Source organism: Cryphonectria parasitica, assembly GCF_011745365.1.
Source record: "Cryphonectria parasitica EP155 unplaced genomic scaffold M406scaffold_7, whole genome shotgun sequence".
NCBI lineage: Eukaryota > Fungi > Ascomycota > Sordariomycetes > Diaporthales > Cryphonectriaceae > Cryphonectria > Cryphonectria parasitica.
The window spans coordinates 1,676,895-1,691,892 of NW_024468915.1; the positions used below are offsets into that span (position 1 = coordinate 1,676,895).

General features: G+C 54.7%; 7 protein-coding genes across 7 annotated transcripts; 5 read left to right on the forward strand and 2 right to left on the reverse strand.

Annotated features, from left to right (window-relative positions):
* Positions 1-396: 396 nt before the first annotated feature.
* M406DRAFT_264888 (uncharacterized protein) lies at positions 397-2,476 on the forward strand (the record flags this gene model as incomplete). The annotated part of the gene is made up of 2 exons (XM_040917701.1): positions 397-445; positions 618-2,476. The coding sequence occupies 2 exons, from the start codon at positions 397-399 to the stop codon at positions 2,474-2,476; spliced, it is 1,908 nt and encodes a 635-aa protein (XP_040773518.1).
* Positions 2,477-3,687: 1,211 nt separating this feature from the next.
* M406DRAFT_294269 (proliferating cell nuclear antigen) lies at positions 3,688-5,085 on the forward strand (the record flags this gene model as incomplete). The annotated part of the gene is made up of 4 exons (XM_040919127.1): positions 3,688-3,729; positions 3,824-4,253; positions 4,369-4,658; positions 4,739-5,085. 4 exons carry the CDS (start codon positions 3,688-3,690, stop codon positions 4,754-4,756), a joined length of 780 nt encoding a protein of 259 aa, XP_040773519.1. The 3' UTR covers positions 4,757-5,085.
* Positions 5,086-5,371: 286 nt separating this feature from the next.
* Positions 5,372-6,481, forward strand: M406DRAFT_357499 (Ribokinase-like protein; the record flags this gene model as incomplete). The annotated part of the gene is made up of 5 exons (XM_040923694.1): positions 5,372-5,631; positions 5,711-5,721; positions 5,829-5,908; positions 6,005-6,341; positions 6,451-6,481. Coding segments are annotated over exons 1-5 (513 nt in total), but the record flags the coding sequence as incomplete, so codon positions are not given.
* Positions 6,482-6,547: 66 nt separating this feature from the next.
* Positions 6,548-7,238, forward strand: M406DRAFT_323600 (uncharacterized protein). The gene has a single exon (XM_040919789.1). It carries the CDS (start codon positions 6,647-6,649, stop codon positions 7,076-7,078), a length of 432 nt encoding a protein of 143 aa, XP_040773521.1. The 5' UTR covers positions 6,548-6,646; the 3' UTR covers positions 7,079-7,238.
* A 480-nt stretch (positions 7,239-7,718) lies between these two features.
* On the reverse strand, positions 7,719-8,596 carry M406DRAFT_99093 (uncharacterized protein; the record flags this gene model as incomplete). Its single annotated transcript, XM_040926441.1, has 4 exons — positions 8,203-8,596; positions 8,091-8,128; positions 7,809-8,019; positions 7,719-7,774 (listed from the first exon to the last, which is right to left on the reverse strand). The coding sequence occupies exons 1-4, from the start codon at positions 8,492-8,494 to the stop codon at positions 7,719-7,721; spliced, it is 597 nt and encodes a 198-aa protein (XP_040773522.1). The 5' UTR covers positions 8,495-8,596.
* Positions 8,597-9,363: 767 nt separating this feature from the next.
* M406DRAFT_357502 (uncharacterized protein) lies at positions 9,364-10,031 on the reverse strand. Its single transcript, XM_040923695.1, has one exon. It carries the CDS (start codon positions 9,953-9,955, stop codon positions 9,401-9,403), a length of 555 nt encoding a protein of 184 aa, XP_040773523.1. The 5' UTR covers positions 9,956-10,031; the 3' UTR covers positions 9,364-9,400.
* A 2,769-nt stretch (positions 10,032-12,800) lies between these two features.
* On the forward strand, positions 12,801-14,338 carry M406DRAFT_263897 (eukaryotic type KH-domain (KH-domain type I); the record flags this gene model as incomplete). Its single annotated transcript, XM_040917623.1, has 2 exons — positions 12,801-13,343; positions 13,403-14,338. The coding sequence occupies 2 exons, from the start codon at positions 12,801-12,803 to the stop codon at positions 14,336-14,338; spliced, it is 1,479 nt and encodes a 492-aa protein (XP_040773524.1).
* Between the last annotated feature and the right edge of the window lie 660 nt (positions 14,339-14,998).

Below are 14,998 nucleotides of genomic sequence, written 5' to 3' on the forward strand. Positions count from 1 at the left end.
TCACGTCACCAGAGCAAATTGCTCGCCTCACTCCCAGTCAGTCTCTGACACAGTCTAGCCCTGCCAGCGGCAAAACGTTTCGTTCCGTTTCGATTTCGATTTTGGAGGTTTTGACGGCGCGGCTACGGTACCAGTCAGGGTAAGATACGCACCAGAAGTCTGTGCTGTGCTGTGTGTGGCCTCGGAGACGAGCAGCACTGTCCCTCTTCTGAGAGAACCAACAACGTTTACAACGCGGTTTGCCAATACGTCCGTTAGGGTTCAAAACTCGGACGTCTCGCAATTGGATGTTTAGGCCCCTCGGGTGTTTAGCTGCTCCCAATTTAGAGGCAGCCGTAAGACTTAACTGGTGGTCGGTACCGAAATCAGTTGGCTCTGATCCCTCCTCAGTATTACATGGAGACGGTAATCTACGACCAGACGCCGCTCGCCGAGTACCTCAAGGGTCAGTAGCAGACCAGTCTCGTCCATTGCCTTTTGTCCTTGCTTATCGTCTCGTTGCATATTCTCCTCCCCCTCCCTCTTTCTATCTTGCTGTGTCCATGTCCTTTGTTGTGTCTCCCCCCATGGAGATACCATGAGGCCTTTCGCGCTGACATCGCTTCTCACTACCATAGACGAGGGCGAGGAACACCAACGCGACTGGGCCACCCAGGAGCCCGACGTCGTGATCGACACGCCGCCCCCGAGCCCCCCGAGCCCCTCGACCTCCTTCGCTCCCACCGGACGACCTCTCGTCAAGTCGCGCTACCGCTCTAGGATACCCGATGCCCTGAATATCAACCTTGCCAGGGGTACCATCACATCCACTCCCCTGAAGAAGAAGCGGCTGAGTTCCCTGCAGCATGGCGCCACCAAGGTAGCGACGAAGCTCGACCGGGCCGACAATTCCAGGTTCATCGAGCAATTCCGGTACACGATTGTCGCGTCGCAGCTTCTGAGCGGACACTCGATTCTGGCCCAGCATGCCCCCGTGCAGAGCTCTGCGATCGAGTCGGGGGCCAGCCAGGACCCGAGCGTGCCGTCCCAGACCGGCCTGATCCTCACGGCGGTGGGCGCGCTTGGCCTGGCCTGGTTCATTCGGTGGTTGTATAATGGTGGGATCACAAACTTGACTAAGAAAAGAGTGGTAGTCTTTGTCGTGGTATCTGCCCTGGCAGGGGTCGCCTCACAGGCCTTCATCCGCCAGCAGTGGCTTCGATATGTCCGACAGCAGGTTTTGGCGGAAGCCGCAACCTTCGTCTCCAAAGCACAGGACTTCGACAGTGCATCGAGTGCCGCGCTGGCTCTGATCCAGGAGGTAGAACTCGTCTCGCGCGGATATCGGCTCAGCGCCCCACTGCCGCCCATCAGCCGGATCGAAGACCGCAGCCAGACGCGCAGATGCGTGCGGCTCAGGAGGGCGCTGAGGAAGAGCTTTGGGGATATTATCTCCAAGTATGAGCAGGCGTCGTCGATGGTCAAGGGCTTTTCCGAGCAGCTGGATCTGGAGCGATACTACGACATTTACGACATCAGCGATCTGGACATGTCGGATGCTCTGCAGGGTTATTCGGAAGGCGAATTCGAGGACATGGAGTCGCTCAGGACCCTGAAGGCAGCGGCCTCACGCTTCCATATCATGCGCAAGATGTTCCTCTGCGCCTTGTTGTCGATGGAGGCACAGGGGGACGAGACTGATTTCGTGAGGTGGACCACCGTCGCGGAGTCCCTGCGCATGCTGGACGAGACGACGACCGAGTCCTATGTGCGCCTAAAGTCTATTCTGAGCGAGGAGGACTCGTTCCCAGCACCCGCCCCGACAGGAGACAAGGGTCCCCTCTCGCCCGGGCGAGAAAGATGGCGGTCGCAGCTGAGAAAACTCAACTCGCTGACCACCGGCATCCGTGGCCTCCAAGCAAAAATGACGTTACTGCGGGAAGAGTCCGACCGGTCCCTGAACGAGGCCACCGACATATCCGAGTTGGGACCGAACTTGATGGCGCAGTATGAGTCGATCGGCCAAGATCTGAAGATGCTGCAACAGGCCTGGGAAGACGGCAGATCCGCACTGGCATCGGGCATTGATCGGAACGAGAAGCGTCTGTCGTCGATAAGCGGTATGCTGTCGCCAAGATCTCTTAGCGGCCTGTCTACGGTCGAGGAGAAGAGCGGCGGCGGTGTCGAGGATGCACTGCGAGCGCTGACGGGAGACACCTCTGACCGCGTGGACCTGACCAGCAACTCGGGCGAGAGCGAGGAGGTGTTTGAGGCAGTGGCGACACCGCTACGGCCGAGGAGCACCATGACAAGAGAGGAGAGGATAGCAAAGATGCGAGAGGACAGAGAGAGGAGGGCCGAGATGAAGGAGAAGGCTGATGCCAGCCGCGGGATGTTGAAGGAGCTTGAGATGGTCATCAACCTGAGACCGAACAAGAACACCAACAGGAGGCAGACGATGCCGCCTATCAAGGCGGGTAGGGTCGTCTCCATGTGAGTGCGCATCTGCACGAGTCCGTTCCCTGAGCGACATTGGTGATCCAGTGTCAGCTTTTTTTTTTTTTATGACTGACGTTTTCGTTTCCTTTTTCAAATTCCTCTTTTTCTTTCTCTCTTTCCGTTATCTATCTGCACTTATTATCGCATCTTCACGGGCTGGCGTTTCAACGTGGTGGCAGGTTACAATACTATCCCTTATTCTGCTTTCTTTTTTATGTATGTACTCTCTGCTTTCTCTCTTCATTTTTGGTCAGAAAAGGAAAAAGGATATGTGCAGAGGTAATTTTTTCCTCCAGAGCTGAGTTTGAGTCTTTGATACCTCCCTATACTATACCATAGATCTCAGGGTGGGGGCATACATAGGTGGCTTCTTGTAGTTACAGGGCTGAGCATGACTCTGTTATATTATCAGGACAAGAGGGACATTAAATTAGCATAATGTTTTTGTTGGATACTATACACATGATGAAGGGCGTCAGCCAGCGTGTCAAATTCAGTTTTGCATGCATAAAGAGAAACCCCAACCATGAGCTTGTGACAAAAGAAAGACTATGGCTTGGATCAGACCAAGATCTTTGAGCTGATTGTATATGCTGCGCTGCTCAAACAAAGACAGGTTGATATAGGGAGCAAAATGCTGCGGACCCCATGACACAAATCAGATCTTTTACGAAAGCGATATACTCTTGACTATTCTTGTTCTTTGTCAACTCGAGAAGATCATGGTATCGTAAATGAGCGCTGGCTACCGGAGGTGCAACAGGTGCAGTTACTCAGCCCAGTGAGACCCACCTCTATAGGCAAGCAGCCGCCAGGGTTCCAGGGTGTCCTGTGCAGCGCGCAAGGGCTCCCTGTACTACTTGCCCATAGTATGTACCAGCCCATCAAAGCTATTACGAATGACGCGGGGGAGCGCGTCTCCTTCGCGTCGTGGATTTTTATAAAAAAGAGGCTCTCACTTGCTACTGTCTTTCCCCCCTAATACAACAAACACAACGACCTCATTCCTGCGCAAACACAGCTGCACACTACCACTTTTATATTCCTTTCAATAACTCTCTTTACCTTGTTCAGTACACCATCCCACCACCGCAACAGTCTCTTTCCCACATTCAGTAAGCTCCCACGCTGTTCCACAGGCCGCAGCAACACAACCAGGCAATCAACCCCTTTTTTGGCGTGCAAGTAAATTCTGACAGAGCCGCAGAAATGCTTGAGGCACGCTTGGAACAGGCCAGCATCCTGAAGAAGGTAAGAGAAAGATCCGTTCCCATCTCGCAGAGCGAAGCCCCTATGCCGTCGTGAGAATCTCGCTTTATCTAACCCCGCCTTTCGTGCCCTGCAGGTGGTCGACGCCATCAAGGATCTGGTGCAAGACTGCAACTTCGACTGCAACGACAGCGGCATCGCCCTGCAGGCCATGGACAACTCGCACGTGGCGCTGGTGTCGATGATGCTCAAGGCGGACGGCTTCAGCCCTTACCGCTGCGACCGCAACATCGCGCTGGGCGTCAACCTGACATCCCTGACCAAGGTGCTGCGCGCTGCCCAAAACGAGGACATCCTGACCCTCAAGGCAGAAGACGCCCCCGACTCGCTCAACCTGACCTTTGAGTCTGCCGATAACGACCGCATCTCCGAGTACGACCTCAAGCTCATGGACATCGACCAGGAGCACCTGGGCATTCCCGAGACCGAATACGCTGCCACCATTTCCATGCCCGCTGGCGAGTTCAGGCGCATCTGCACCGACCTGCTGGCCATGTCTGAGTCTGGTAAGAAGGAAAAGTTCCTATTCATCCTCCTAAGATGGGTGTTTCTACGGACATATCTTCCTACAAGACAAGAGAGAAGTGGTGCTGACTCTCTGTGGCTTTTCCCGGAACGCAGTCACCATCGACGCGAGCAAGGACGGCGTCAAGTTTGCCTGTACCGGCGACATTGGCAACGGTGCTGTCACGCTGCGGAGTCACCAGAACGTCGAGAAGCCCGATCTGAACATCGACATCGAGCTGAGCGAGCCTGTTTCCCTGACCTTCTCCCTTAAGTACCTGGTCAACTTCTGCAAGGCCTCGGCCCTGTCTACACAAGTCAAGATCTGCCTGTCCAATGAGGTGCCCCTGCTCGTTGAGTACTCGATCCAGGGCACCAGCTGGCTGCGGTTCTACCTGGCACCAAAGGTGAGGCTCCCGGCCCGTGGTGATACGATACCCTATGTCCTTCATGAACACATGGCTAAACTTGTTCTTCTTCTTTACAGATTGGCGACGAGGAGTAGATGGCCCAGAAAATGGGCGCGTGATGTACTTATAAGGGATGTTCACGACTAGGCGACGCTGATGACCTGCAAGGAGACGCTGCGACATGGGCCAACAGGATAACATGTGTCACAAGACGAATGAGCTGTTGCGTTTGAGTCAAGTCGCCGTGCGTCTTAGAGGAAGAGGGAGTTGCAGGATACTGCACTACACCATAGAGCATTATCTGGCGGGCATGGGTGTGTTTATTTGGGACAAGAGCCTCTCCATCTACAATCGTGATGAGAAATAAAACAAAGAAGAAAAGACAACCAAAGTCTGAATCAAGCGAATATGACTTTCACCCGTCAGGCGACATTCCGGCGAGACAAAAACTATGGGTGAGCTCTACGGGTACCTTGCACCAATGCGGAGAGGCACACTGATGATCGCTGGGCGGCGGGCGGGTGTGCCATGCAAGGCCGGCGTCACACACACAGCGCAAAACGTGGGGTTCTCCTTCTTAGCCCCGCCAAATGCAACGCGATTGCGGGGCACTTTTTTTTCTTCCCCCCTGCGATAAAGTGCCTTCTCCAAGTAACCAATCCACTACCGGCCATTCCGTTTGTCATTACACAGCATATTTCCAAACATATGACTCTTTACTTCACCTCACATATACCTGTGGATCTTTTGTTCGCCGTCAACTGAATATTTGCCTTGGACAAGACTACTGACAGTATATTCTGTCTGTCTACACAAAGTTGTCCCGTCTCGTTCTGACCTCTCTCTATCCCGCTACTCGCTCAAGTCCCTCGAACAGACGCATTCCCTCTCGCAAGCCCCGAAGTCACTACCGATCATGTCGACAGACCTGCCGGTTCCGGAGACCCGCGTTTTGGCCGTCGCCAGCCATGTACGGAGAAGTGCCCCATCCCCATGTTGAGAGCAGAAAGCGAGAAAGAGGATCACAGCCGTGCTGACAAGATGCGAAGGTCGTCTCTGGGTAAGTCTCGCAGCACCCAATCCCGAGTTGAAGATCTGGGTCAACAGGGGAGGAGGAAGGAAGGCAGGAAGGAAAGTAGTTTCTGGGCTGACCTAGGGAAACTCCAGATATGTCGGTAACAAGATCGCCGTGTTCACAATGCAATCACTCGGCTGCGACGTGGCTGCGCTCAATACGGTGCAATTCAGTCAGTCAGCCCTCCCTCTCTATCGTCTCATGGGCTCGTCACAATCAGACACCACCTTCTAACTCGGTTCTCCTTGTCCCTCTCTCCTGAATACAGGCAACCACACCGGCTACAGACAGGTCAAAGGCACCAAGGTCTCTGCGCAAGAAATTGCAGACCTGTACGAGGGCCTCCAGCAGTCCTACCTCGACGACTTCGACATGATGCTGTCGGGCTACATACCAGGCGCGGAGGCGGTCCAGGCCGTGGGGCGCATCGCGGAAGACCTCAAGGACAAGGCGAGGAGGAAGGGCCAGCCAGGGTCATTCTTCTGGGTGCTGGACCCCGTGATGGGCGACAACGGCAGGCTTTATGTTGCGCAGGACGTTGTGCCTGCGTACAAGAGCCTGCTGCCGCACGCAGACCTGATTCTGCCGAATCAGTTCGAGGCCGAGTACGTGGGAAGAAGAATCAAAATCCCCCTAACCTCTTCCTTGCTGTATGGAGAAGAATGAGCCAAGCGTTGCTGATCAAAGGGGTGCAATTCCTTCCCGCACAAACAGACTCCTCTCCGGCGTTGAGATAACAGACATGGCCTCCCTTACCCGCGCCATCGAGGTCATCCACGACACCTACCACGTGCCACACATCATCCTAACCTCCGTCTCCCTCGACACATCCACCCCCTCCTCCACTCCGTCCTCCTCCTCTTCCACCCTCAGCAGCAGGCCTCCTATCCTCTCCGTCATCGGCTCGACAATGACCTCAGACCGCAGGCCCCGCGCCTTCAAGATCCGCTTCCCGGCCATCGACGCCTACTTCTCCGGCACAGGCGACATGTTCGGCGCCCTGATGGTCGTGCGCATGCGCGAGGCCGTGACCAGCAGCCCCGACGCCTCGTCGCTCGGCACGACCGCCTCGTGGCTCAGCCCAGACGACGTGAGCGCCCCGGACCTGCCCCTGGCGCAGGCCGCCGAGAAGGTGCTGGCCAGCATGCACGAGGTGCTCGATGCGACGTGCGAGGGTATGAAGGCCGAAGTGGCGAGAGTAGAGGCCGCCGCCGCGGAGGCTGGGGCCCTGGACGAGAAGAGGATGCATCTCGCGCGATCCAAGGCGGCGGAACTGAGGCTGGTCAGGCATTTGGGCTCGCTGAGGGATCCGAAAGTGGAGTTTAAGGCGCAGAAGATGTAGAGTCGTGAGCGTAGACGGGTTGCGCGGTTAGAAAGATTCATGGTTGCATTGCTCTGGAGCATCTGGATAGACATTAGAATGATGATGCAGGACAAAAAGAAAGTAGACGGTAGAGGTGGGCATTAGTTGCGAATGAATATCAATTCATGGTTTCTTCTCTTTTTGTCATTAGTCTGTACCGATGTGAACACGTCTTATCTATGCCTTGGGCCAAAGTCAGGTGCTGTGGTGTATACATAGATCTCTCTTTTCAAAAACGCAGCATTACCACCAATCGGCTCAGTCATCCCGGTCTCAGGAGTTTCTTCAAAGCGCCGCACCCTATCAATGCTTGTTTCAAGGCATAATGATTCCAATGTTCGTTCATTTGAGCGGCAATGTCGTGGCGCTTGGCCGCTTCAGCGCGGAGTTCCGATCCAGCACGTGTCCGAGAACCCGACGCGATGCTCGGTCCACGGCCAAGGGACATCTTTCCCCTTCGCCCTCAGCCTGGTGGTCTTTTCCGCCAGGTCCGGCGCGCTGGGCAACTGTCCTGCACGCAGCACAGATGCCTTCTTCTTCTGCCACCATACATTCTAAGACGATGGCTGCTGCTGGCCAATCTCCCTGCCAGCGCCATTAGCAGCGGCAGGGGCGACCTTTACCTCGACCGCTGGCGCGGGGGCAGCACCGTCCGTGGCCCCATCAGTGGTCGCGCTGACCGTCGCGACGAGCTTCGAGCCGAACCCACCGGTCGAACCAAACCCGCCAGCGCCGCGCACGCTGTCCTCGAGCTCGGCAACCTCGACCACCTCGGGGGTGTAGATGCGCTCCAGCACGAGCTGGGCAACGCGGTCACCCTCGGAGACGGAAAAGTCGGCCTCGGAGTGGTTGAAGAGTAGGATCTTGACCTGACCGCGGTAGTCTGCGTCGATCACACCTGCACCGGTGTCTATGAAGTGCTACATGGGGTTAATGACCAGCTCACCAGTCGAGGTTTGTCCTCCCCGTGGAGGGTTTGGAGACTGCGTACCTTGGAGGCTAGGCCGGAACGTGGAGCGATACGGCCATCTAAAGTATTATGGTCAGTCTTCTTGGGAGCAAAGCGCAAGGACAAGGGGAAGTCGAGAGAAAGGAGGACGCACAAGTCCCTGGCGGGCATGCCATGCTGATGTCCGTGTCGACAAGAGCCTTGCCGCGTGCTGGGATGACGGTGGGCTTGGATGCATAGATGTCATAGCCGGCTGCGAAGGCGCTGCCACGGGTAGGCAGGCGAGCCTTCTCAGAGAGTCTCTTGATCATGAGCGGAGGGGCGGCCATGGTGTCTGCAGATGAGGCGATAGTGGTGGTGTTGCTTGTAGTGTTCTCGTCGAGCTTGACGCGCTTGGCTGGGTGGGAAGCTGGTGATGACGGCTGGACGGTACTGTCGGTGGTCATGTTCTAGAAGAACTAGACAAGGTAATGTTGGTGATAGACGAGGAGACGAGTGAGTGAGTGAGTGAGTGACTAGGAAGCTGCAGATGCTTGTTTTCCCCCTCTTTACGAGTTTTTGTGCGAGGTTCTAAATATCTTGGAGAGAACGACGCGTTCGAGACGCGACTTACAGTACCACTTTAACGCCCCTCCCCTGTCTAGGTTGTCCTATCACGGAACTTGCCGCTGTTGTACCTTCTCTCTATAAGTTCTTTCTTATCCTCCCCCTTCATTTTTTGCTTTTCTTCCCCTCACCTCGTCTTCAGATTCGAGGCAACCCTAGTCTCGGATTCTCTTCTAATGTATTAAACGAGGTAAACATTTCATCTCAACGAAACTCAGAATGTTGATCAGTTGTAATGTCTGGAAAGTTTCGTAGTACTTCGGCCGTCGTACTTGAAGCAGGCAGCACTTTTGATTGGCCAATTGACTCAGAGCAAGACACCACCACATGCTGTCTGGTTCCCAACGCTGGATCTCAGATTGCGAATAATCAAAATTACATTGAGAGAGTTTCATCGCTGTCAAAAAGGTATGCGGCCTTTCATGTTGATATTACTTGGACTTCAGTTCGGATCCTGGCTTACAAGTGATGTGAACTCATTTGACTGGAGTCTGCTGTCTCCGAGAATAGCCAATGCCACTGGGCGCGCGCAAGTGAGTACTGACATTGCGCCAGCATCTAACTCGAACTTGTGTGCATTGACAGGGCTGACCTATGATATTCATCCCTCCCTCCGTCCAAAGGATTCGTGACTCCATGCTCCCAAGGCGTCCTTCACGGCTCGACATGGTCAATTGCGATTGACAGCCCTGCAGAAGCGAGCTGAGTGCATGGGTAATGGAGAAGAATCCCACTGCCAAATCAATTTAATCTCCAATTTCCCTGCCAAAATCCACCAATCTCAGCCGCTTTGAATCCCGCGGGTGGAATTCAGCCACTTTGACTCGGGTTAGGAACCGAACGGACGCCGATTCCTCAGGGACATCGATATACGCTTCCGAGCTGGACCCTTTGGCTGCCAATAGTCTGTTCATCAACTCCTCGACCAACCTCTGCATCTCGTCCCCGGCTGCAGCCCGCCTGTCGGGTTCAGCCTCGTCACCCTCACCCTCAACCTCACGACCGTGACCCCCACCGAACATGTCGTCGATCCTCCTCTGCCGTTTGTCTGGCGCAGCATCTGCTTTGGGCTTCTTTCGCTTGCCTGTGGCGCTGAATCCGGCCTCTAGAATCTCTGCGTCGACGTCCATCATGTCGCCAGCCACTGGGCCACCAATCTGTTCCGCTGCCAGCAGTATAGCCAATCGCTCGTCAATGAAGGAGCCTAAAAGCTTGAGCAATCTTGATCTGTCTGCATCTGTTTCCTTGATTTGCCTCTTGATCTCCGAGATCTTTTCGCGCGCAACCTGACCAGGGCTCATCGCTGTTCTCGACTCGATACCTTCCCGTAGTGACTGGATTCGATTTTCCAAAGCTTTCGTGAGTGCCTTCTGATCAGCAAGGTTGGCCGTCTCTGTTTCCAATTGGTCTTGCGCACTCTGTAGAGAGATCTTTTGCGAGGCAAGAAACTTCTTGGACTCCTGGATGGTCGAGTTGGTGGTGCGCAAGGCGACAAGCGCTGGGACGACAGAGTCTGGAAACGGCAACAGAGGCTCGGATGCTGCAACCTCTTTGTACGCCTCAGCTACGGCGTCTAGCTGCTGTTTCGCACCCACTACCGCTGCGCCATCAGGCCTCCCTCGACTTTGCTGTCTCCTGGACACAGTAGCAAGTTTCTCATTCTCCTACCATTGAGTCAATCGCGAATCCTCAGTTGCTATTATTTGCTGGGTGAAATACCTCTGCGAGCGATCGCTTGAGCTGCTCAATCTTCTTCTGCAGCTCTTTTCGTGAGCGGTCCAAGTACGTGGTGTGCAAATTTTCGCTCGTCACCACCATTGCAGGGTCTTCCATTTTCCACGAAGAGGCCCAGAGGTCCTTCTCACAGCCGAGTGTGATAGTTGATGTGATGTCTTCGGACAGAGGAGCTGCTGCTTGGTTTGAGCGGCCTATCGATGCTGCTGACGTCCCTTCCGCGAATGCTGCCCTTAGCGCGTCTCGTGTCGACGCGTCTCCTTGGAGCCTTAGGGATTCACTCGTAGCTTTGATACGATAGCCGCCAGTATTGTCACTGATTGGCTCAGCTCGGATTATTTCTCTTTCTCTTTTTATTTTTATTTTAATTTTTAGAGTGAGTCAAGGGGCGGATTGGTGTTGCACAGCACCAGGCAGAGTGGTTTCAAGGGGATGTTGCTTTTGTCCATCCCATTATGCACTGCGCCAGTGAACCACAGATGGCGCGTGTCGGAAGACCGGGAAGAATGTTCCGTGGGTCGAGGGACAAGGTCTGAGAGCGACAATAAAGAAACTTCATGTATCAGCTACACAGTGGGATGGGCAAAGCTGACATATATATGGTATTATTACAGTATGTACGATGTACTTGGTTTTTGCCCTCACTCATTATGACATGGGAGCTGGAACATTCCTCGAATAGAGACAATCATTATTGGTAGATGTTCGTTGGAGGACGCCCAGGACGCCCTTAATGCAACCTCAAAAAAAAGACGGCAGGGCAGCGTGTGCAGGGGTCCTTACAGGGGCCAACAGCGTTCCTTCTTGGGGGGCCTACGGGTGGTGGCTGGCCAGGCGTCGCTTGGCTCAGAACTTTGTGTGACTGCGTCTGAAAGCACGGACCACCAGACCCAGACCCACAGTTGAATCTGCTGCGCGCGGGTGAAAGGCAAGGTGCAAGGGAATGGGAGCTAGCCTGTTCTTTATGGTAGATGGGGGGGTGTTCTTTCTTTTTCCTCGTCGAAATTCGAGCCCGCCCACCCAGTCTTCTCTACGACTACCACATCACCAAACCCTTTCTTTTTCCCATCCCCTCTTTCAACCTTCGCATCTCCGATCCCTCGCGTAAAGCCCAAGTAGTTCGCCACGGACACGAGGCCTAGCTGGGTTTTCTCTCGGTCCAGTCGTTGGCATTATTGCGACCGGTCTCCTGCACGTTTGATTTTCCTTGACGCCCCCCTGCTTTCGCCAGCCCGCCTGGTCTAATCCCCCTGTGTGTGGTTGATCTTAACAGGTACGAACAAACGAATCCATCCCTCCCTCCTTCGTCTGTGACATCCGACAGACTTATCGCTTTTTCTTTGGATGGTCCACTGTACACAGGACGTGGGTGTGCTCTCAGTGTGCGCAGATGAGCCTCGCTGTTTCAGCATCCACTTTCCCCCTTCCTTGCCTGCCCCAGCTCCCAAGCTTCTGGGCTACCTTCCCACCAAGCCCACACTTTAGTTACCATCGAGCTATTTTACCTCGCCTCACCTTCAAAGAAGTTCTTCCCATACCATTTCTTGCCCTTTCTATCACGAATGAACCGGCCAGGAAGCAGATACCTAACAGGCCGCAGACAGATTCAATTTAGAGCAGGCAGAAGCGCCCCGCCAAACAGCTCCTCAGCCAACGGACCCGATACGACGCTGCGTTGGACGTAAGGAGTTATCTACCTGAGACGGCGACTTTAGGTGCTTGCTTCTCCGTGTGAAGGTGCAAAAGAAAGGTTTGAGCTGTGGTCTTTCGGCATTCTGACTGGCCCTTTCTACCTCCTCGCATCTGCCAACTTATTGAGTTCTTTTTGAGCACAACGTCAACCTCTCAAACCTCCGTCTTTTTCCCGCCTCGCCTCCCTTGACTACCTACCTGCACACCTACCTACCTTTACCCGACTACACAACCTCAGCCTCCTACACGATCCTCAATCGCAACCTGCCTTGGCACGATACCTCAACCCGTCCAGCACTCCACGTCTCCTATCGCCTGGCCAGCATCCTGAGCAGGTAACACACACTTCAACCCATCTGAAGCAGTCATCAGAGAGGCGTTGTTCTCCCAGCACTTGACCTCTCTTCTTTCTCTCTCTCTCCCCCCTCAGCACTAGCAAAGCAATCGCCTGTTTGCGACTGTCTCTCCTGGCATATCCTGCACTGCATCGACCTCCCTCGCCGTCGACCCCGTTTATCTACTCGATCCGTCCAGCCCATACCCGGCCCGCCACTGCACCTGCACGTTTTCCTTCGAGAATTCGCCCCACGGGTGTAGATTAAGAACAACAACAATTGAACTACTATTTCAAGAAAAGAAAAGAACCACAAAAAAAACAAAATTTCCAAGCATAATCACTTTGACCTGGGAAAAGCTCCGGACCCAAATTGCATATCCATCATGTCGGCCTCACCCCCAACCCACTCGACCAAGCGTCCCCTGGAGGAGACCTCCTCCCCTTCCAGGACTGATCAGCCCGATGCGAAGCGGCCCGCCCTTGACAAGGTCATTCGAGGCGAGGAGGAGGAACTGAGGGAGTCACCCTCCGAGAACGGCCACACCGAGGCCGCGGAGCTTCACTCTCTGCCGGAGATTCCGAAGACCGAGACAAAGACCAACGGCGAGAAGACAGAAGCCAAGGAGGGCCAGGGTGAAATTGTCGTGCCCGAGGTCACATCCGAGACGAAGCCGATCGTGAGCACACAGAGTGGACCGGGCAGCACAACTCAGGCGTCTTCCGCGGCAGCCCAGGACGAGACGGCTTGGATCCACATACGCTCTGTCATCACTAGCCCAGAGGCCGCCACGATCATTGGAAAAGGTGGCGAGAATGTGTCCAAGATCAGGCAGATGTCCAGCGCTAAGTGCACAGTGTCGGACTACCAGAAGGGGGCCATAGAGCGCATTCTCACCGTCAGCGGCAGCGTTGATGCTGTTGCCAAGGTTCGTCAAAGTCCAAGATCTGATGTGTTTGGTGTCGATCAGTTCACTAACGTGGCCAGGCTTTTGGTCTTATCATCCGTACTCTCAACAACGAGCCGCTGGTGGAAGCCTCGAACCCTCAGTCCAAGACGTACCCACTGCGACTGCTCATCCCGTCCATCCTGATAGGCTCTATCATCGGCAAGGGCGGCGCGCGGATCAAGGAGATCCAAGAGGCCTCGGGCGCCAGGCTCAATGCTTCTGACTCTGTTCTGCCGCTCTCGACCGAGCGGTCCCTAGTTGTCATGGGTGTTGCCGATGCTGTTCATATTGCCACGTACTATGTGGCGAGCACACTACTCGAGCAACTGAACGAGCGGTTTGGAGGCCCTTCCGCCTCCGCATACGCCACTCGCAGCGGTGGACCGACCGGCGCGATTCCCGGTGGAATGCAAGTGGTTCCATACATGCCTCAGCCGGCCGGTGGAAACTATGGCCGAGCTGAGAACTACGGTAGACACAATCCCCGTCAAGACCCTCGCTCGCAACAGATGCCGCAGTCATACGCGCCTCCGTACGGTGCGCAGCCTCACCCGGCCCAACCGAATCCTGCTGTCCCCATGCACTATGGTGCACAGGCTGGCGGTGGTGCGTATGGCCCAGCACCTCATATGCAGCCTCACCATGGCCCCCACGCCGGTCCTCACGTCCACGGCAATCCCCAGGCACAGCCGATGCACGGAGGCCCTGGAATGCCAGGAGCACCCTTGACGCAGCAGATATATATTCCTAACGATATGGTCGGTGCTATCATTGGCAAGGGTGGTCAGAAGATCAACGAGATTCGGCAGATCAGTGGCAGCGTCATCAAGATCAACGAGCCCCAGGACAACAGCAACGAGCGACTGGTCACCATCACTGGCACAGAGGAGTGTAACCGCATGGCCCTATACATGCTGTACTCGAGACTCGGTGAGAGCTCAGACAAAGGCCCTACCCAGGCCGGACGAGGCTAACCTTTCTATCAGAGAGCGAGAAGCATCGTATTTAGGTGACTCTTGAGAGTCATCTCGTGCGATCGTTATACGGCTGTCCCACCTTGGGGCCCGATCTTGCTAGACAAGTGTGGCCATGCTTTACACACAAATCAAACGGACTGTGTCGATCGTTCCGACAGGGCGGAGTTACGAAGGGGTACAAAAAATTATTCATCGACAAATCGCAGATGAAAACAAGCAAATTGAAGGTTATGGTGAATTTTTTAGCTCCGTTTGGGCAAAATGTACCCTCTTAATGAACACGTTCACTTCATTTACTCACTCTTTGCCCGCTCACCTGCTGTCCCTCTCCACGTTGACGCGCTTGCCTGTATTTCCCCCACCCCCTTCCCCTTCCGTCCCCAAATATTCTACCTGCCTGCCGGCCTGCCTGCCTTCTGCCTGCCTTGAACTCCCGACATGACGTTCCACTGTGCCCGTGATACCAAAAGCATTTTCCCACTCTATCCTGCCCATCAGTCTGCCCATATCCACAACTATGTCTCTTCCTTGGTCTCTTGTTGCTGACAATTGCTCTGCTGAGAGGATTTCTCGGGACCTTGAGCTGAGGTCAACTTCATGGCGTATTACTTGTGCGCGATCCTGTGCTTACCCCCCCCCCCCCCCACAAAACACTTT